Here is a 23223-nt window from a genome sequence, read left to right as displayed (position 1 = left end):
AATTTAAGCATATGCCTACAAAACAAGGTAAGCATTTTCTTTCTAATACTTATTCAGTTACAAAGAATGAGCTGAAGAACTCTTCAGGTTATAGCAGAAAATCCCAAAATAAATAGCATATTTTTCTGATACCTGACAAAAATAATTTTAAAATCTAAGCAAAAAAATTCCAGGAACATCTCTCATGATTATGTCCTTGATTTTGTGTATTCTAAAATAGTATCCCATTGTAGCCATTTTACCTGTTGTCAGGTAACCTGTTGACATTTTTAGCAATTTGTAATTACTAGCCCTAGAGGCTAGGTGTAATGTTCCCATTAATTTTAAACAAGTGATTCTAATTTTAAAGATGTTATTAACTCTAAAGAAATTTCAGACAATTGTTGAGATCCAGGATTTCTATACGCATGTTCTAAACCACTACAGTAGTCCAGAAAGGAAAACTTGCCAATTTTTTTTACAGTATTTCATAGTAAATGCTAAAATATTCTCCTGAATAAACCAGAGGTTCGATCAGTAAATTTAATCTGAGCAGTAACTTGCATTCATAACTATATTAAAAAGCTTTTATGTAGATCTCTATGACAAAAATAGGTTAACGTGAAGTGATTTATTTACTCTAGATAATCAGTCACTGATTCATGAAACATAGTCTCAGACATTTCAGGTAATTAATAAGGAGATTATTGTCCAGTTTGATAATAGAAATCTTGTCTTAATGAAGCGGTGTGTACTTGGAGGGGAAAAAGAAAGAAATCTAAGTCTAGTTTAATAGTCCTACTGCTGTTGCCATCAACCTTCTCAAAAGAATCAAGGTAAATGTAGCAGTTTCTTAAACATTTCAATAACAACAGTTTCTTAGTCTTAAAAACCCCACAGCGAAATATTAACTGAAGCTTACTGTAAGTCATAATCAGCTACACTCCAGTTCTGTTTCCCAGAGGACATAAAGGATAAAACACTGGAAACAACATCCTTTTCTGAGTTGATGATTACTTCAAGTAACTTTATTTCTGAAATAGCAGCTTATCTAAGAGATTTGTTCCCATTCCCCATATTGTACTTATCTCCACTAACGATGTTTCACTATCAACCCAAACTTCTAAATGCTCTTTTCTTTAGACTGCAAGAGAGCAAAGTGCCAAATTTTGCACTTTTCTTCATGACTATACACTCTCCTCAGTAAATCGTTCCTGTAATGAGAAATATATCAGAAGCACTATAACTTCTTATCCTCCCAGCATTTCTGAAAGTGTATGCTAGCATACAAAAACATGCACCTTTACACTGAGCAGAGTAAAGGATCGCATTAGTACCTGCAACTGAATTACACGATGATTTTCTTCTCACAAAAACCAAATTTATTAGGAAACATAAAAAATGGTACCAATGAATTTACTTTCCACTTCAGGATATTTATAAATAAGACTTGCACAAATGCAGTCATGCACTATTTCTAACTAATTAAATCTCCACAAAAGAACTATGATAAAGACCAAAAAGGTCCATGTAAAAGTTTCCAGTCATGTCACTGTTTGAGTCACTCTGAATTGCATGTGAAGGAACTGCTGCAACCAAATGTGTTCATATTCCATAAAGTACAATACTGTAAACTACTACTGCTGTACTTCAAAAAAAAAAAAAAAAGGCACCAGTTTATCTTTTTTTAGAGAGTCTACCAAGACAGACCCTGGAAAATATGGTTTATAACTGCTCACTGTGTTTTAAAAATACGTTTTATCACTGAAGTTTGTAGCCTAAGTGTGCTGGTATTTTGTCTTGCATTTGGCATCCTGGTAACAGTTCAAGAGATTTTTCAAGAACACTGAGATTTGTGTCTCAAGATTTGACCATTCCCCTAGGGCTCAACTACAGTATTCCTGAAGACTGAAGGGGAGAGAGCTTATTTTTAAATACAAATCTATTAACATATCTTAAACCCTAAAATGATCAAGAGGTAGGAAAATGCAATTATCTGCCTGCCTCTCAGGCCAAACTCTTAGTGTTATTGATTTCCTTTTTTAACATTAAAAGAACTAGTTTTATTTTATTTTCTTTTAACTTCTTATACTACAGGCCAATCTGTCTTTATAACGTAGGCACTGAATTGTGAAAATACAGTTCAAACTCTGGGGCAGTAACTGTTGATCTGGTCTCTCCAATTAATTTAGAAGCTTCCCACACCAGCAAAAATATGGATCTTAGAACATACAATCTTGGTTAGACAGAACAAATTTGAATTTCCACATTCACCAAGAAAGCATGATTTAACAAGTGCATACAACTGGAGTAGGATACTATGAGACAGATCAGCAAATGCTATTTCTGTTAAGGCTGCTTCAGCCTGATGCCACAGCATACAATTGTTGCAGATGCACTGTGTTCAGTAAGTGTTATCAGTACTAGCTTTAACTTAAAGTGTTATGTAGGCCTGAAAATGGACAATCTTTTTATGAAAAAATTTGCATAATTAAGATTTTCAAAACTTCATGTAAACTAATAAAGGATTGTTTGCTATATCACACGGAAAGCATTTCTGTCAGCAACATGAGAGTCTACAAGTTACTCGCTACAATTTCTAAAAACCTGTGTATTGGATATATATCTACACCTGGTGCTGTTTTCTTTTTCCTGAAGAAATTTTTGAACTTTTCCACTGTACAGAGGGCAGATAAGAAAGACTGAGAAGTAACTTCTTTATTGTGATCAGTATATGTATCTCCAGAAAAGCATACTCTCACACCTATTAAAAAAGATGTGAAGAGAAGACTGTTTGAAAAAAATGTGATAGTGGCATCTTAAAATAGAGAGATAAAAGCATCACCCTGTCTCTAGGAGATAAGCCAACGTCTTTCTATGGGTAAATATTTAGAAAAGTGATCAGGTCTCAAAAAACATGCTAAAAAATTAGTTCCTAGTGATGCATGTAGTAACCAAGATCAGACGCTACCACAAATCTATTTGGAGTCTGCAGATGCACATCTGAGAGCCTAAGCACAGTATAAAATTGAGCCTCCACTAACTATTGCTTCAGTACCTAAACACCAAGTTTCATATCAGAGATAGGAAGTGAAATTCTAAAATATTTGTATTATTTGTGAACACGATGTATAAACCCACTAATAAATCATAGAAAAAAACCTGAAGGCGGCCAAAAATGTCACCAAAAAATCTTTTCCTTCTGAATTCTGGCTATCAGGCTCAAGCTAGTAGTAGTAGTAGTAGTAGTAGTAGTAGTGATACTAATCAGAACTACTTCTAAATATTTCCTAGCTATATATTTGTGGTTCTCTTCCTAGCAAAAAAATACAGAAGTGTACAGTGCTGTTGACATTTATATGATAGAGCATATGGATCCATATAACCTAGGGTTTAAATTTCTTGTTTTTAAGAGTTTTATGTCCCTTTTCAGAAAGAAAAATTCTATGACTCTCCCATTTTTTTCCTCAAGTTAATACTTTAAGATATTTTTAATCAATAATCTGATGAAAACCCCAAATTACTTGAGAGGATCTATTAAGAGTAGAGTTGTGTTTAATAAATTTATACCTCTATAATCTTGTTCCAGATAGGATGATGAGTGGTAGCATCCCAGAGGGTAATGTGTTTGTCATGTCCACAAGTGAAGAACTGAGGTTTAGAGGAATGCACTGCAAGTCCCCAAAGCTCATCAGTGTGACCCTACACAAGCAGAAAAGTTTATTGGAAAGAAGGACAGTACCATCAAAACTAAACATATTGAAACAGGATTTAAATGACCAAACTGTATATTAAAGCATTACAAAAATACGCTGGCTTAGATAGATGCATATTTATAATGTTATTTATTGCCAAAAGTACTGTAATAATAAATCAAATAGATGCATATTTATGGAACTTAATTTTAAGCAATACCTTTACTGCTATTACACACTTAGAAATGCTCTTGTAAGGCAACAGCTTACCTGGGTAATTGGGAAAAAATCTCCCGATAGCGTGCCTTGTAGGACGAAGTTTCTAGTGGTTCCTATTAATACAACATCCCCTTTTCCCTCTGCTACTGTTCTTATTGGCCCAAACTGCTCTGGAATCTATGGTCATAACAGACAAACAGATAAGTAAGTCAGACAATTTGTCAGGCGTTGCTATTTTTAAAGACATGTGGCCTAGCAAATGCATTTTAATAAATACTGCACGGAGAAGAAATGAAATGGATGAATATATATGACTGACTTTCAGAAGTCTGTAACAACTTGCATCAGTTCAGTAACTGCCTTCATAACACTACAAGAACTACAGAACACTCGGTTTGTACAGACAAACCAAGTATTTCAACAAACAGAAAAGGTTCCTTCATGACGTGTTAACTCCATCATAATTTAATTGCAGCTGTGATACCAGACTAAGCATTTCTACTCAGAGATAGCGCCAGGCTTTGTATCACCAGTAATTTCTTGGAACATATGTTTCTTTAATTGCAGCCTAGGTTCTGAAAGAGTCAGTGCAAATCTCCAATACAAAGTTCAAGGGAAGATGTAAAATTTAAAATAACAAGGAAAAGCACTGTATGAACAAATAAGAGAAAAAGAAGGATGCCACGGTTAGAAACAGCACAACAAGCATGTAGCTTGTGCTGTGTTAAAAACTGAATTGCCAAACCAGATGTGCCATTTCAGTTGCATGTATTTGCAACATTAACAATACATAGTAGAGTTGAAGCCCTTCCTCAGAGTTCTATGCTAGTTGTTCTTACATTCAGTATGTAAACAGCCATGTAGTTCTGCCCAAATTCTGCTTTAATCTTTTAAGTTCCTACATAGCAACCGAATTAATTTTCAGAATTTCTTTTTTTTTAAATAAAAAACAACACTAACCAAGAAATTAATGAAAAAAAAATGTAAGTACTAAAACCTTCACAAAATCCTCACATCATTTTGGAAAAGAAGAAAATACAAAAACATTTTAATATTGTAATACTCTGTAGTGAAAAATGACCTCATATTATTAATTGCAAAGAAAGGAAGAAATAATATGAAAAAGTAAGAATACAAGATTTGTGTTCCAATTACCATAGACCATAAAAGGAAATACTATGTTAATGAGTACGCTATCACAGGAATGACCTGATGACTCAAATGATACTGCATTTTCCCATCGATTTGCTTTCCCACAGAATACAATTCCGTAAGAAAAAAATTGATTTAAAAAGCTCTGTTCAGAAGACAGCTAAAATATCATTTTGAGTAGCAGAGTAATTTCAAGATAGGTGGTATCACCTCAGTCTTGTGAAGTTTTTGGTAATTTCCATTCCAAGATATCAGCTTGCGGTCTTTTCCACCTCCCGATACTAATGTGCCATCTCGCAGCATACACAGCGCAAATATTCCACCTTCATGTGCCCCTTGAACTGCGTGGCTTATTCTGTTCGTACCTGGATAGATGGAGAAAAGATATTACTATGGAAAGCTTACTAGCTCCTTTTTCCCCAGTTGCTTTTTTTCCACCATGTCTCTACTACCACCTGTCAAGGATTATATCTAAACACTGATAGGGATGGAGTGTTGCACCAGAAAGAGACTGAATTAGTACATCTTAAGAACATCTTCCCCCATCTCAAAAATGAAAGTATACATATTCACTTAGTTTAGTTCAAACACAAAGTAAAATGGGTTAATTTAAACCTTTCATGGGGTTTAAGCTAAACTGTTTGACATCACATTTGACCTGCAGTAGCGAGATTTGACTACGCACCTTATCAACAAAGAAACCATTACCCAGTCACTTGTTATGCTCCAAGGATATTCTACAGCCTCCAGACGCCAAACCTGCACCAAAACCTGACTAAGCTAGCGATCTTTGCTCACCTGCCAGAAGGTACTGTATCACTCCCCGAAAGAGCCAGTACCTCTTCACTGATGAACTTGGCTTCTTCAAGCACCTTCTTAGACTCAAAACACCTTCAAACCAACTACATTAGATTAAATATCTCTAATTTTGATGAAGCATTACTGTTACGAAATATAAAGAAACGAATACTAGTGATTCTATTACTGAAACGTGCGCCTTGCAGCAAAGCTTGGCTAACTTTAGCACAAGATGGAGCTGATGCAAGTTAGGAAGAAACAATTGCTTTTTCCTTTATAAATCCCACTTGCTTCTACCCATGTCTATGGATAAAATTTGTCAGATACAAGTGATTTCTGTGAAGAGAGGTTTTTGGTAAGGGAACTCCGAACTGGTGGAAGCAGCCCTCACTTGAATGTAGAGCTCTGAGTCAAAAGTAGTTAAGACACAGAAAGGATGTTGCACTAAGATAGAAAAACAAAGAACAACATTTTTGCCTGTTCCAAAACAACTGGCAGAGGTGAGGAGATCTGGCAGCACACAAAGAATTCCCTTTCTTTCCTGGGAGAACAGGCAAAAGAGGCTGCTTGCAGTCAAGGCAGAAAGTAGCCTACCGGCAGGAAGGCAAACCAGCCCCTGAGCACGGCACTGACCCTGCCAAGCCAGCAGCTACCACTATCTCCCTTCCTGATGGCAGTCCAAAATAACAACCAAGAACAGGGAGGAGATGGGACTATGCAATTTCTAAACTTCGTTTGGAAGGAAAAGTGCTGAAGTGTCTTGCTTTAAACTATCATAGGAAAAAGAAAAGGTAAATAAAAGAGGAGCTGAGTTATGAACACCATATCCACCCCTTTACTCAACAGTAGTGTCTTGGTCAAAAGCACAAGGAGGTAATTGGCTGATGGTCCTTGGATGAAAAAAAGTCTATGAAACCAGCTCAATAAGGCTCAACTGTGTAACTGATTCACCATGTTGTTTCCCAGGCCTTTTATCTTTCAGGTATCTTGGGAGAAAGCACTGGGTAAATAAGAAGCAGCTGTCATCCATATCCCTTCTTCCTTTACTAATAAGGCCTCCTTTAGGGGATTCTCCTTATTCCTATGCATGGCATCTCATGCACTAAGTAAACATTTAGGAGGTTGCTGCTGTTTGCCCTCCGGCAGGCATTGCCTTCTGCTGCCAAAAAAAAAAAAAAAAAAATTTTTTCAAAAAAAAAAAAAAAAAAAAAGTCTTTTCTTTCTAGAAAATGCTTTTTAAGAAGTTTGTCCTATCCATCTGTTCTTTTGAAATAAAGCTGAGGAATTCAATTAGATCTGCATATATTTTAGCTTGACTTACTAGGAAAACAAATAAAGCTATTTGTTGTCTTTCTAAAAGTGTATGTCAATAGGCATAATCTTTGCAAACAGTACAGCGTGGCAGTGTAGGAAACTAGACATCATTAATTACATTAACGGTGTTTCTTACTATCATATTGATTAAGGACAAGAACTTTTCCTGCCATTCCTTATGTCAGTAAAAGCCATTCATGCTGGCTATGATTCAACATTTGACCACTGGGAACACATTCTATGGAATTTTGTGCTCTAGCAGTCCGGTGCTCGTAGAGGAGAATCCGGACGTAATCTGCTGGATTGGTCCTGGCAAAGAACTCAAGATAAACAAAATTTATTCTTCTTAAAATGAGGCTACACTCATGTAAAAATTCAGAGTATTTTATATTAAAATTTCACTATTAACTTCAGTCTTGTCTTACCTTTCCCCCAAACCAAAATGTTTCCACTTGAGTCTCCTGTAATAGTATCACCATTTTCAGAAAAGGTCACACACAGGACAAACTTTGGCTTCTCTTGTTTCTGCATGGTTACGAAAAATATACGCTCACAGCAACACACAACCCATTAATTTTAACTGTACACATTGAGTAATTAGGTTATGAATTTAGTCTCATACAGCTCTATTATTACTTAAATATCCACACAGGAGTTAAACACATTCCTACATTCTACACAGTTAATCTGTTAGGCAGATTAACTGCCTAACAAATCAAGGGCATCATCATCATCATGACCACCAAGGGCAAAAGATGCATCAGCTGAGGTTGGCAGCCCAGTCCTGCACCCTTTAATTACAAGTTGCAGATAAAAGGAGTAAGAAGGCCTGCTGACTTTTAACACAAGACCAGGAATGCTCTGAGATAAACTCCCCAACTCCTGCATAATCCCAAAGGCTTTAAGTGTTTAGAAATGGCTGAAGATGCAAGCAAGCTTTATTACTGCAATTTTTAACTCCAAAGTTTCTAGGAGAAAAGTATTACTAGAGAGTTTGCTGCAATGTAAAAATTAAGAATCATCTCCTGAAAGAATCCTAAATGTTCCGTAATGGAAATGCTGTTTTGAGATCCTGAATTTAAAATACTGACAGCAACAAAACAGTGAAATATAAGGGGACAAAAAAATTTACTAACTAGAAGCTTCCAAGGACATTATTTACAATGTTTGTTGACCACCAGTGTATATAGCCTCTTTCTCCCTCAAACTAAAAATGTTCTCGACTAGGGCCACCACAGTTTTCCATCTGCAACAACTATCAAGAACAACAGAGGCAGAAATCTGCCCAAGTACCTTAGAACTTAAAAATGAATGAAAAATAAAAGATAACAAAATTCAAATGCGTTTTCTCAGCATCTTCTCCTTCTGTCACACAAAGTATATAAATTGACATTGCAAGAGTTGTTTTGACTATACTTGCAAGCCACGACTCCACAAGCAGCTAACTAGGCCCTGTTGGAGTTATCTGCAGTCACTGCAAACATCCCTCATTTGTGCATACAACTGCTGTAGAGCTTAGTCTATATTTAAGAACAAAAACAAATCAAGAACTTGAAATGAAAAATACATTTATCAAATAGTGGCCAGCTCAATCTGTATTTGAATTACATATGTGTATGTATCTGTTCAGAACAGAGGAACAGGGAATACTCATATGCACATCATTTATGGGGTTTTTCAAGTCTTTTCTCTAAAAAACTAGAAAAACCTCAGCATATAACACGCTCTCTATTTTTTTAACCTGATGTAAACAGAGAGCTTTAAGGTAATTTCATTTTGACGGGGGGACAGCATAAAGAATATAGGAAAAGGAATGCAAGGAACAGAACCCTAATTGCATTTCAAAACTTCATGGCAGTGACAACCCATGGGAAAGCTCAGTGCCACACCATGAATGCTACCTGAATTTCTGTAAAATGTCAAGTATAATAATGATCAATTGTTTTGATTTACTCAACCCTTATAAAACCTTACTTCTGTATGACAGTACCATTATTATAAACATAAAATTAAGGAAAAAAATCTGAAGTTTACCTCAAATAATCCTTGCTTTTTAATAAGGGAATTCCCTTCTAGTGTCCAAAAATAAAGGTGTGATTTTCCACAAGTAACTATTATATTTGTATCAGTAGGGTGAAAATCTGCAGCAAATACAGCCTCATTAGAGCACTTGGAAGAAAAAAGAAAAACATTGTATCAAAATTTAAAATTCAAAGCAAACAAAGCAATATGAAATGTTTCTCTTGTTAGATTAACTGATCAACTCCTGATTTAAGAAAATTCTGAGTTGTTAATTTATTAGTGTAGACTGGAATACTTTGGCAGAATACTTTGAAGTCGAGAGATTTTATGTTTTTATAGTTAGCATCAAAAGTTATCCTTCAAAACTATGTCAGATAATGAGAACTTCTACACAAAAGATTAGTTTAAGATGTTTCTTTTCTGCATGTGCTCCTATCATTGCTGCCTAGACTTTTCTAATCAATTCTAGAATTACTACAATAACAAAATTTTTTTAAAAAAAGAAAAAAAATCAGTATAATCTCAACAGTGAGAGAAAATACTCCCTTTCTTCATGTTCTTTGCCTTTTATAAAGTGGATGTGTTAAAAAGGCACAAGAAGTTAAATACAGAAACATTTTATGAGAAGAAATCCAAATCTACATACAAGCAAGTAGTACAAGATATCTTATTGCAATACCTTGACATCTGCCAGCTTTTCTTCTTTCTGCCAGTCCCACACAGAAAGCACGTGGTCATTTGAGTCATCCACGGAGCACAGGCTACTTCCTCCATTCTGAGGCAAAACATGGAAAATATTAATGCATCTCCGGAACAACATCAGAAACATATAAATACACATTCAAAATAATTTAATACTTCTGTGTAGATGAAAGTGAAATGTTTACACTTTAACTGTTATATTTTTAGCTAGCCCACAGATCTCCATGAAATATAATAATTCATAGGATCACTGAAAAATAGGGCTAAAAAGGGATCTAGGGCTAAAAAGACGAACTCTTGCAAACTGTAGACAAACAGATTTTGCCAGGAATGAGGTAGGTATCCCTCTTTAAACATTCAGTGATGAAAATTCCCAAGGAAAACTACAAACTGTACTATTAAGAAAGCTTTTCCTACCGAGTTTCTTTCTTTGCAGTTTAAATCAATTACCTCTTGTTGGATCTGCTATGGACATGGGGAACAATTTTACTCTTCATAGAAGAATAAAGGATCAAAATCAGGGAATGTAGTAAGAAATTAGAAAACAACTTATTCTTGACAAGAGTCTTTTTAACAGTTATGTCTTCTGTCAGTCTTTATAACTTTAATGACCCTAATTCCTTTAGGCTTTCTTCATGCATCATATTTACTAGACCTCCTCCAGTCAGTACACCTTTTTCCGATGTGTGAATCCAAAGACTGGATGAGGAATTCCAACCAAGACCCTACCTGAGTTGAGGGGAGCTGTCTCACTAGTGATGGTCAATGCTCTACAATCAGCAGATCTTTCTCCAAACAGTAGCTACCTGGAAGGTAGTTTTTGGACCATTTTTTCCAGTCTTTGATGTTCATTCCTAGCTGTGTGTCTACAGTGGAATAAACCATCACGTAATGCTGAATTGCTTTCCAACCATTCAAATATGATTTTTGTATCCTGTTGCTCCTGGCATCAGCTATGTTAGCTTTGACTGCAGATGAGTTTGGTGGAACAGACGGAGCCTGTGGTTACACAAGAACTCCTTTGGTAGCTGTGCTGACACAAGCGCTCCTTCCTCTGCCGCCCATAGCACAGCCGCTTGTTCCTGCCCCTTGAGCTGAGCCACTGCAAAAGTTTGGGCTATCATAGAGTGAGCCAGTTTGGGCAACAGATCAGTTCTGGGACGGAAAGAAGACCCTAGCAAACTCTGCTTCATTTATTTACATATGAGGTTGCTTGGCTGTTTTCCTGATGAATCAGGCCCCTAATACACCTCTCAGACACAGCTACAAAAATAACTGTGCCAAGACAACTCAAGACAGGTGGGACAGAGACAGGACTGAGTAGCCTGAAGAGAGGGCTGTCTAAAATGAGATAAGCAGTACTGCTACGGGATGGGAAGTGATGCTCAAAACAGGCCAAGCTACGACTGTGAAAGTCCAGCATAAAGCAAACCTATTGAACACTTGCTTTCTCCTGGCATCTGCCAGTAGTGATCCTCCATTATTAAGTACCTATTTTTTCCTCCAAGGAGATATTTACAGAGTATTTGCTTGCTATTCAGTTTTATTTATCCTTCAATGCTGATCTTGAACTGCATTAGCTTTCACCTTTGTATTCTTAACCAGCTCTCCCAATTCCCTCCTCTCTTTTCCACTTTCTATAAAACTTTGTCATTAATAGATTTCAAGTGTTTGTGGAAACTTTCACTGAAGTGTATTTTGCCTATGGAATACACCATTTAGTTGTCTCCTTTTTAACAATGCTGCTGAGACAACCAGACACCGCCACATACACTGCTTACGAGTTCTGTTCTACACAGAGGGTTTCTAGATTTGCGCATGTCAAGCTATAGACTCATGCTTTTATACGGGACTTGAATGCTATCAATGTCATCTTTTTTTACCTCCCTGATAGACTAGAGTTCAAAGGATGGTGCCAAGAGGCTAGCAACAGGATTCTTTACAATCCTTTATCCATACGCCTTTGCTGCTTTCAAGCAAAAGGTTTTGCTTCTCCTATGGGAGCTCCCATTTTTTAAATCCAAAATCAGTGGTATGGGCTATGGTAAAGGTCCTTCATCAGTCATTCTTAGGCACAGCATAGGGCATTAAAAGATGTGGAGAGAATAACTTTCTTATGTAGGGAGAAACGCAATGGGATGATTAAAGAGAAGTAATAAGGATACTGAAACTTCAAGAACACAAGTACTTCTGCAAGTACTTGTCCTTGAAGAAATTAATTGTATTTTATGGTAAGCATAAGGTAGATCTCTGAGGCTGTTGAGATATTGCTAACATTAACTGTTGGAAACAACTGGGCTGCAAGCTTTCCTCCTCTAAAGAGAAAGTAAAGAGAAAAGACAGCTTGGAAGTTTGTTTTGGTCAAAGAAGCTAAGTTTGAGAGACTTCAAAGACTTGTTCAGCAAACATTCTTCATATGACTACTCATTTACTTTACTTACAGATTTAGAAAAAGCAATGCAAGTGACCGCTCGGTCAAAAAACCCCATTCCGATGACATGCAGTGTATTCAGAGTTACAGAATCCCAGACACGCACGTGTGGTGGCAATTGCTATAAAACAGACATAGAAATAATAGCTGAAACAGTGGTGGCAAAAACCCATCAGGATTTAAAAAAAAAAAAAAAAAAAAGAGAATGGATCCAAAAAACGTTGTAATACAATTTAAGGTATGAAATTATCAGAACGTTTCTAGAGTCACCCATGTAAGCACAGATATGCTACAAATGATTTGCTGATTACTGTGCCTAGAACCAATATCTGGGACTGACTATCCAGGGTGTACAGCACGTCAGGTCTCACTGATCTTTACAGTCCACTGAAGTTAGTGGGCGCTGAGACATCCTTCAATAAGTGAAAACTGGTGATGACCTTGCAACATGAGACCTACTGGTTGTTCCAAGACCATTAGTTTAAGCTGTAGCAACTTAAGATAATTCTGGTCAACATCAAACAGCAAATGCAAGGAAAAAAAAATTAAGAATTTCTAAAGTGTAATTAATTTCAGTGTCATAAAAATGGCCATAGAAAAGAATTGTACAACTGTAATCAGAACTGAACTTCGTGGACACAGAAACGCTTCTCAAATCCACTAGAGGGCAACCCCAGGAAGCACTTGCTGATTAAGTTTTATTTTAAAAATAGTTAGGAGTTTAACACATGCAGGAAAACAACAAAGGCCTTTCAAACAAAGTGGATATGTTTTATTACAATATCAGAAAAAAAAAAAAAAGCAACAGCCATCAGTCTTTCTTCCTAATAAGTAGTGAAATTACCCTTAAAAATAAATAAATCAAGGCCACCTCAGTATCTCAGTTATGTAAGTGGCTTTTATATAAGCTTACCCATATACCTCATGCCCCCCAAGCACAGACATCAAACCTTTTGGTTTTATTTCACAAATGCAGGGGTAAGGAATTGTATTTATGAAGTTAAAAAAATACCAGAGATTTCTCCAACACACAATAAAAATTAATAGTTTATGTTACTCAACTAAGTTATCTTTACATAAACCTTGTATTGCATAACTGGGATTTTGTTTTCCTCGTTTACTTAAAGTAGTTAGCATACTAATAATCCATTTTTATCCTAAAGTTCTTCTTTGACATCTACCAAAAATTTTGCAATAGTCTGGCATCAGCTGCATACTCTGCTGAGTTACTTTTTTGTCATGCTTTTCCTGCCTCTGCTTGCACTCATTCTTTCTCACTTGTCTTAACTCTTTGGAGCAATGTTCATCTTACTCTGTTCAAATAAATTCCTAGCCTACAGCTAAGCTTTATGATAATACAGGTAGTAAGAGAGAGAAAAATATTCTTCCCTAGATGATGGCAAGCATAAGAATTTATTTTTTTCAGCAAACAACCCAAAGCCATTCTTATTTGTACTTTGGTTTTGGTAGCTGTGGTCAGAAATGAAGTTGTACAGCATACAATTTAATCTCCACTGCAATACGCACACACAAATTAAGTTTTGCTTGCATTCAGTCCTAAAATGTAAAACCAACTTATCTGCAACATGAAAAGAATCTAGCATGTATCTTCTTAATGACATATTCTTATGAAATATAAGCCACTATATATCAGCAAAGGGATCACTCACTTTTCCATCCTTGGACGTCCCTGCAACTTGACCTGTTGCTATAGTGATCCTATCAGGATGGACAGCCAGGCTGAAAAAGAAAAGAAGGAGAGGCCAAACTTAAAGCCATTTATTATCTATTTCATCAAACTTTTACATGAGCTTGTAATAAATAGCCCTATTGTAGTCATATAAAGCACATAGCATGCATGTAAACATTTTAAAAATACAAAAATGGAACTGACAAAACTATTTTCATGCTTTTATGCAAAAAAACCTCTTCTTCCCTTACAAACAAGGCTGTAATTTGCTTAAGTTGCAATACCTCAAAGCACGTATCAAACAAGCCCCAGTCTCACTCACATTGGGATTCATCTCTCCTAGACTTAAATGATTGCAGTGGACAAGGAGTATACAATCTGAGCTAGTTACCGAACGTCAGGTATCTCTAATCAGAGGTCGCAGAGATCTGGTCAGTACAGTCAATGCTGTCTAGCAACAACCCTCCAGAGCACGCAAATGTAGCCACTCAAACATCTCTCTTCAGACTGTATTGACCAGTGGCTTTCACAGGGAGATACCAACCTCTCCCTAGTATTTTTCAAAAGATAATAAAAGCCCTTTAGTAAGTAAGAACAGGATACAGAAATTAGGAATTTTTATTCTAAAATTAAAACTGAGATTTTAAAAACTGTGATCAATGTTAACTAATGTCTCGAAGAAAAAACAACCTAAAATTTGTATTAAAGCCTAGACTACAGTTTATTTTTGCCCTAAGTCCTCTCTTAATTCTTTTTTCACTGCAGCTGCTTTCCATGCAGTTCTAGATGCCAAGGCCCTGCAAAATGCAGTGGCAATAATTCATTTGGCTTTACAACGCAGAAAGGTCTCCTCTTCCCAATAAACCTGAAAGCTTTGAAATATCTAGAGAGTCAGAAAATTTGAAAGAAAGAAATGAGATTGAACAGGCCCAAGTTAAAAATCTCCTTGTAACAACTAGATTATACAAATAATTCAATTTTATGCAACATGCTCACAATGCAACCAGATTTGGTTATCAGGTCTATTTTTGGCTTCAGGGACAACAGGTGTTTCATAATGCTTAATCTAAAGAAGGGATGTCAAACTCATTTCATACATTAGGGCTCATCGGATAATCCGGGTGCTCTTTTTCAGCTACACCCCGCAAGCAGACAGATACTGTCAAGATAAACCATAAGTTTATTTAGATTTCAATTTAATGATACTGATATTTCCTGATACCTAGTATCCTCTAAGCTTGAACACAGCTAAAGCACTTTGAAGCCCAAGCTGGCATGCCTGCATGGTGGCAAACCAGGCTGCTCAGGACCAGTTTACAGGATATCTGATACGCTGCAGACATGCCTGAAGACTACCAGGAAGACTGTAGATGAGATATTAAAACTGTTTCGTTGGTTAGATTGAGCCTAAAGAACCTGTATCTGGCACCCAGACCCAGGTGAAGATGAATAATTCAATCCTACTTGAAAAGGGGAATGGGAAGGAGCCTAAAGAAGAAGTTGATGTTAAATCATCCTAAAAACAGAGTAATGAAAATGAGTAGATCTATAGATGAAGTCAGATTTCTACTTTTCTGTATTCTCAACATAAAAAGTATATTAGTTACGGAAAATTCTCAAGTAAATAGGAGGAGAAATTGTTAGCAACTTAGAGAAACAAGCAGTAACTTGGAGAACATCATTACAGTACTTGCATATAGACACATCCAATCAAGGTAGCGCACAACATAGGGCAGCACAGGCTTCAAAGTAAGGTTTCACAAGCAAACTCAGGCTCTGTTAGGGACATATTTGGATATCCTCAGGTCTGTGCCATCACACCCTGACAGCAGTTGCTTCGTGTGCTGACTAGACAGAGCTATAACGGACATCTGACATTCTTACCATGACGACAGTCAGACCTTTATTTGTGCAAACACATTGTCAAGTATAAGGACCCAACCTATGCAAGACTAAGAGGTTAAATCACTTGAATTTTCATAACTATATTAAAAGAACAAAACGTTAGTTCCCAAATACTGTTTTATGAAGAAAAAAGAAGGGTTATTAGGTGACTTACCACTTCACATCATCATTATGACCAGTGTAATGTCTCTGAAGTTGCTCTTCAACATTGAATAACACAACTACAGATGCGATGAAATATACAGTTTCGCCCGTTGGAAGAAGATAGAGATTACTGCGACAGTCCCGACCCCTGTATCCATAGCTAGCATGTTGGTCAAGCTGCAATAACATTATCTACCAATGAAGAATGTTAAAAATAAGGAAAAACAAAATGGATTTTCTGCCCCTATGTTTCCTGAGGTCAGCATCTCTTGGCTTGAGCACGGCTTTATCACTTGACCACCTTCAGAACTCCCTCCCTTACTACAGTAAAGTGAGCCAAAGCGTTTTGCAGACTTTGAGTTACTGAAAACCTATTCGTCCTACAGAAAATACATGGCAAAGAAAACAGGAATTTGTAGACATACAATCCCTCTAGTATCCTCTAGAATTTGCTAAATGCCAGACCAAGGCAAATTAATTTTGCCCCAAGCATATCTACTATTTACACTGGTTGACTAATTAAAATAAAAGTATAGACTTGATGGCAACGCTAATAAGTCATTCAGTACATCTCCCTGCATTACATTAGGACTGACTCCATTATCCTGTATGCAGGTTGATTAATTTCATTATTCTGGGCATTACCAGCCAGATATGAAACTGTATAAGGGTTACATCATCCGTTCCAATTTATTTTTGTAGTATTTAAAAGGCAGTGGCCCAGATTCTGATGCTAGTCATATCAACACTAATCTAAAATTAATCCAATGAAATAATTGGAATTAATCCAGAAATAATCTCATTTAGACCAAATGTTAATTCAGCCAAATTATGTAGTTTTATTCTTCTGAAGAGTCATTAGGGACTACAACTATTTTGGCTTTCCTTTTTTATGGGAACAGAGAGAAGCTGCATTAGCAGAATCTTGGCAAAACAGAAGTGCATTCTAATTCCATCAATATGGAGAAACTGGCTGCAATAAATATATGAAGAGGTACTGAACCCCCAAATATATGATATTTAAAAGATACTTGTGCACTATTCTCTAGGGTCAATGATAACCCAGTCGAACTAAAATACTCATGTTAACATTATCCAAGAAGTAAGAAAGATAGTTGCCTTATTTCTAAAATAGGAATTTAAATAACAGCTTGCTAATTTTGTCTAATAAATGCAACAGAAGTAGGGTGTATACCCAACCATCAAAATGTGCATTCAAAAATACAGCTTTTGGACTCCCAAATTGAAATATTTCAGCCAAAGTTCTTTCCAGTTAGACATATTCAAATTTGAGGACCTGTAAACAACCACTATCTTCAAATTACAAAGCATTTACTATCAATTTTGAACATGTCTGTAAAGGTTAGAGTTACTACTCTAGACTGCAGGACAATGCTTTATTTGTTTAAATTTCTTTTTCTCTGTAAGGCCAGATACCATTACTAACTGAAGCCAACATAACATTTCCTTAGTTCAACACTATATAATCAACTTTCTAATGAACTAGCAGTTAGTGTATGGAATTGAACTTTAAAGTGAAGTAAAAACATACAGACATTCATACGGAACAAATCCCTGTGCATAAAAATAGCTATTAAATGGGAAAGATTACATTCTTTAGGGAAAATCTCCTTTCTTTACAATTCTTCCTGTGGGGAACAATGCTGCATTCAACCCTTTGCATGATTGCTGTTGTCAAACACTCAGTTTCTTTCTATCAGCCCTTTTTCTCAGATGTAAACTCCTGGGGTTGATCTCTCCTTCTCCTCACAGTTTCCCACACTCGGATTCAGTGGCTTCAACATGGATTTGGTGAGTTGGCACTTCAGGGAATGTTATCTTGACCTTTTCTTTTCATTTGGCCTGCATCTTTTGTTTCAAACCTCCTGCTTGCCAAGTGAGCTGGTCCCAAACGGATCCATACAGACCACCACTCCCGCCCTAATGCACCCAGCGCTGATTTCTCGCTCGGATTTTACCACCTCTGCTCCAGCCCTCCCTCACACTTCATCGCTCAGCATTTCTAATTCTTCATGTCTGAATATATCTGATGCGGTCTGAACCTTTTTTGGTTTACCCAGATACCTGCTAACATGACTGTAAAACCCCTCTAGGTCCAGGGGTGCCCTGAAATCTACACACATGAGATTTTCTTCCTTCTGTTTCCCATGATGGTCTGCTTTGCCCTTTCCATTTGTCCATCTCACCTCCAACAGCTTATCTCTCTATCCCCATTCTTACACTATGGAGCATTTCTGGCTGTAATCCCACAGCCAGGCTGATTTGTCTGCTAAGATGTTTTCTCCTACTCCAGTGCTGTTACCCTCCAAGCAAACAGCTCAGCTTCTCCAACTTAAATGGAATGAATGCCTGCAATATTGGTTGGATTTCTGCTGTCTTCGTCTTTCTCCTTAAATTATTTTACGCTCATACCCCCAGCTTTTCTTATCATTACAGGCTGTAAATTGGGCATTATCTTTTTCCTCTCTCTTTTTTTTTTTTTTAGAAGAAGTCTTTTACATACAAAGTCATTGGTGTAACTTTTAAGTATGGATATCATGATTGGATTTAACTGCAAAAGAAATAAAAATCTGAAAAGGTTAGCACAGTATTTTTGGAAAAATATGCATCCTCCTCAGTAACTATTTAGAGTTAGTTAGATCATTTGATTAATTCATACCTTTTCTATTCATAGACAACCTTTATATATAGGATTCTGCTGGGTATACAGACACACACCTGGAAGGACATGTGAATATTCAAACTAAAAATAATACTCCATCTGGCAAATATTCCGCCATTTAAGTAAGCTTAAGTGAGAAACTAATGAGACTGAATCATGACCTACTCTAATTATAATTTCTTACAATAGCCTGAAATATGAACTTCAGCTTCCATCTACATAACTCTCTTTTGACAATCTCTTTTGTTTTGCGGTTGGGTTTTTTTGTTGTTTCAACAAGCATCCTAACACTTTCTCCTGTATCAGCCTTAGGCCCCTTAAGCAAGGGGCACCTTACAAGTGTAAAAGGACATTATCCAATTCTGTTGTGATATATGGCAAGAGCCTGTACAACAATTAGATGGTAAAATGCTGCAAGCAGTGTTTATCACTCTGATCTCAGCCATATTATTAATTTTGTGGATTTTTTTGGTTTTTAACTCATCTTTAGTTATTTCTGTATGCATTATCTTCAGTTATTTCTGTATGCATTATCTATGCAGTTCCAGCAGAGTAGGGTAGAACATACAGGCCTGGCTGCAATAGGAATAATAAGAATGGTTACTAAATCTGTCATTAATCTCTTGTGAATACAATGGGACTTTTAGAAACTCTCTGTGTGCATTCTGAAACCACATGCAGTTCTATTTATACAACTTCGAAAAAGACTATTTGCAGCCTGTCTTCTTTTTTGTGAAAGACAAAGCAACTTCCTATTTGCACTGTTTGGGACCAAAAAAAAGTCGTCGTCTTAAAATAGAAAAACTTTATGAAGACCTCATTTCTCTAAAGATAGTGGATATTACAAATAGACTCATATCTTGTGTTTATCTTGAATCACTTATTACATATACCAAGATTTTACAAAAATGTAATGTCATTTCTTTTTTCAATAAAGAATATATTTTCTCATAATTAAGTGAAATTCAAAAATTTCTGTATGTAAGGAACCACTGATTTCTTTCAGGTTAGATTCCTGTAATTATGTCCACTCATAGAAGTCAGTGGAAAATTCTGGTGATTTGGTATTTAGAGTGCTTAAATGCAAGTACAGTATGCATGATATCTTACGAATTGTATTGCTAAGCACCTATCAGTCGCAAAGTGCTATTCAGTTCAGGGCTTATTCAAATACCTCTGCATCCTCTGAAGGACAACAGTGCACATTCTATAAAACACCGTTTAAAACAACAAATTACGGCCGAGAATCAGCAAAAAAAAAAAAGAGCTTGTTTTATGCATACTATAATTAATAATCACAGCTCACTACATTCTTACAATATGCCTAGTTTAATCTTAAACTAATTAGCATGCTTCAGACCTAACCTTCAGGCAACGTTTAAGCAAAATCTTTCTTAAGCTGCCACCCAGTATCTCACAAGGTGCAGAACAGCAGCCTCAAGACATTAACACCTGTTTGAATGGAATGTCGCTTCACTAATGAAACAAACCCTATTAATAAAGATCTTAATTTTGCTACACTTTAGCTTGAAAAATTATTTAAAACAAATCCTTAAGAAATGATTGATTTCCAGTAGTCGTCTAGCACAGAAAGGATACACCCATTCCAGTTTAAGCCTCTTGGCTGGCAGTTCTACTTTTGCTTCCAAATTGTAAGACTCCACTTGCTCTTTGGGCATGTACATGGTAACAGGTCGTCCACGAAGAAACATTTTTACGTATCCTTCCTCTAGAAAAGGTCAGAAATGTTTAGTGTTACACAAAAAAGCCATCAGTGGAAAACTCCAGCGCTCCTCCATCCCTTCCCACATAACAGTTTGGTGCATTACAGTTACAGAACGACATGCAATTTCAAACTTTTTCTTTTTTTTTTCCTAAATAATAACCACTAAGCAGATTTTTTTTAAAACATAAGAAGTCCTTTTCCTCTAAGTATTTTCAGCAGCAGAATGAGAACTAAACTAGGTCATGAGGAACTACAAAACTGAAAGGACTGAAATCAAACTTTTTTTTGTGAAAAACAATGTTATAATATTACGGTTTTTTAAATATTAAAAATGAAGGGGAAACATCAAAGACTACAATTAACGCAGAAATGCCACTTGAAATTAATTTTATTTTTTAATCAATTTTTACAGTGGAGCATCAGCATCTAAAGTATTTTCCAACACTCAGTCGCATTCTTTGCATCTCAGTGTAAAGATATGCTTTACACTTGATACAGTGTTAGAGATACATTCAAAATAAGGAACACAAACAATTAGTAAAAGGAATCATGCTGATGTACATGCAATAAAGATATGTGCTTTAAGAATTACTAAACATTGAAAAAGGAATGACAACATTGACAGCACATTAAAAGAAAGGAAAATGACATACAGGAGAGAAGCTACAAAAACTGAATTGGCTGACAGAAGTAAACATTTCTAGAAGAAAATACTAAAAGTAATGTGTTGAACTGGTAAGAAATATTTTGGGGGGAGAGAAGCAGGGATTAATAACAGATCTGGAAGTACTGACTTGGGGACTTCATGGGGCTTATAAAACTAGGAGTTCTGGGAAATGCCATGAAGGTCTGACTAGGACTTTTGGGAACTGGCAAGGCCAAAGTGGGTGTCCTGTGAACTTCTGGTGAAGTTTGTCCAGATTCAGAACGTGCTGGCTCTTGCTGCTCCATCGGCAGATCAAGGGGTTCAGCCTTGTTCTCATGCGAATCAAGCAGTTTTGGAGTCAGTGACATCTGTAGAGTTACTAGACAGAATAATCGTGGGCACAGAGGAAATGGAAGGGCAGAAGTAACAAAATCATGTAAATGAAAAAAAAATTATACAATTTAGGAGTTAAAATTATGCTATGAATTGTTAAGTATCATTACAACTATACCATTATTTTTTTAGTTTGAAAACTAAGGCTTTATTTTAATTGGAAATATGCATACGCTACAAATCCTGACTAAATGAATAAAAATTATTAGTTGAACAAATAAACATCATAGCTACGCTGTATTACCTAAATGTATGTGTATTTTGCCTTTAGACTAATTCATTTGGGAAAGAGATCTACCTGATCTGTCACAGTAAAGTTACAGCTAGGGCTCTCTAAAATCCCTTCATTTACAGAATTCATATATACAATGAAAACAACAGAAAAAAGAATGCCAAAAAGAAGCAATAATAATGGTGAAACAATGGTGACAGATGGTTGGAGCTTAAGATGCCTGTTAAAATGCTTAGAATACTGTAACTGTTTTTAAAAATCTACTCCAATAGACCCGTATTGGAAAATAAACTATAGAGGGTAGAGCATTAAATAGCAGAGCATTACAGCACCATTTGTATGTGCATGCAGCATCTATTTAATGAGCTTGAAACACATGCCAGTACTACTGATACTGATGCGCTGGAAGTCAATAGATTTTTAGCAGTGACAACCCCTGACTGAGCTTATCAAAGGCTGGGAATGAATGAAAGTTTAATTCGGTGAACTGTTTTTCTCACCTGAAACTTATGGGACTCATAAAACTTGGTTTTAGCCATCTGCAGTGGAAGCATTTGACCTAGTCACTCAAAATTCCTTTTTAGAGTAAACAAGGAGAAACAGGTACTTTTGGACAAATTAACCACATATTAAGGCAGATGTCCAAAAGCAGGTACAGTACATTATACCAAGCATATTACAGCAAGTATACAAATTATGACTTCAGAATGCTTCTCTCTCTCTCAACTATAAAAAGGAACTGAGGATGACCAGGTCAGGCACAGAAATCGATACTGGATATTTATTTCTAACTTTTGGTAATATTAATTCCAACTGCACTGATTTTTGTTAGTAATCCAAACATATTATCTACATAACCAATCTACATCCCTTTCCTCCTATTTTTCATAACTAAGTTTTTAAGACAGCAGAGTTCCAAGTGTGAAGATACAGAAGACAGACAATCATCAAACTACAAAGACAGACCAATGGTGAAACTTTTAGACAAATGTATCTTTTACATCTGCAATTTTGTAAATTTGAAATAGATATTGAAAAGAACTGTAAAAACTAACAATTACTGAACTGAAACAAGAAGGCACGTGAATGCCAGTAGGATCTGCAAAGGAGACCACTACTGATTGCAGGTACAAAATCATACAAAGAATACACAGAGGTAGAGACTCTCTAAAAGACTTTGCCTTGAGAACAAATATTCTTTGCTTTGTGAAATTTTAGATTCGTCGCAAAGCTGAAAGATGCTGATTAGTAGAAGAACTGTTAGGATTAAGTTATCTCTAGAAAGCAGGGCAAATCTGTGATTGTATCACAGACATAAACATGCAGCAAAAGTGTGCACATTTACACTACCGTTTAGCTAAAGCTTAAGAAAACAATACAGTATGTTTACCAAATGTAACTCTGCCTTATGACATTGAGCAAAAAGCACTGAGAAATTAGTTGGAGGCCTAGGTCTGTTTATTCAACATTCAGAAAAATCTACAGCCTACTC

General features: G+C 36.1%; 1 protein-coding gene across 2 annotated transcripts in view; it reads right to left on the bottom strand.

Moving 5' to 3' along the window:
* Positions 1-23223, bottom strand: part of EML1 (EMAP like 1) — a 131226-nt gene that overhangs the window by 10773 nt on the left and 97230 nt on the right. For both annotated transcript variants that reach the window (XM_035892419.1, XM_009636848.2), the window contains 10 exons: positions 20334-20463; positions 16062-16211; positions 13983-14052; positions 12323-12433; positions 9859-9954; positions 9192-9326; positions 7583-7682; positions 5256-5410; positions 3945-4070; positions 3550-3681 (listed from right to left, as the gene is read on the bottom strand). In XM_035892419.1, coding sequence (XP_035748312.1) covers positions 3550-3681; positions 3945-4070; positions 5256-5410; positions 7583-7682; positions 9192-9326; positions 9859-9954; positions 12323-12433; positions 13983-14052; positions 16062-16211; positions 20334-20463 — 1205 coding nt within the window. The remainder of the gene's footprint in view (positions 1-3549; positions 3682-3944; positions 4071-5255; positions 5411-7582; positions 7683-9191; positions 9327-9858; positions 9955-12322; positions 12434-13982; positions 14053-16061; positions 16212-20333; positions 20464-23223) is intronic.

Source organism: Egretta garzetta, unplaced genomic scaffold (genome assembly GCF_000687185.1).
Source record: "Egretta garzetta isolate BGI_Z169 unplaced genomic scaffold, ASM68718v1 scaffold374, whole genome shotgun sequence".
Taxonomy (NCBI): domain Eukaryota; kingdom Metazoa; phylum Chordata; class Aves; order Pelecaniformes; family Ardeidae; genus Egretta; species Egretta garzetta.
Note: the sequence above shows the minus strand (reverse complement) of the source record. Positions and strands in the feature narration are given on the sequence as shown.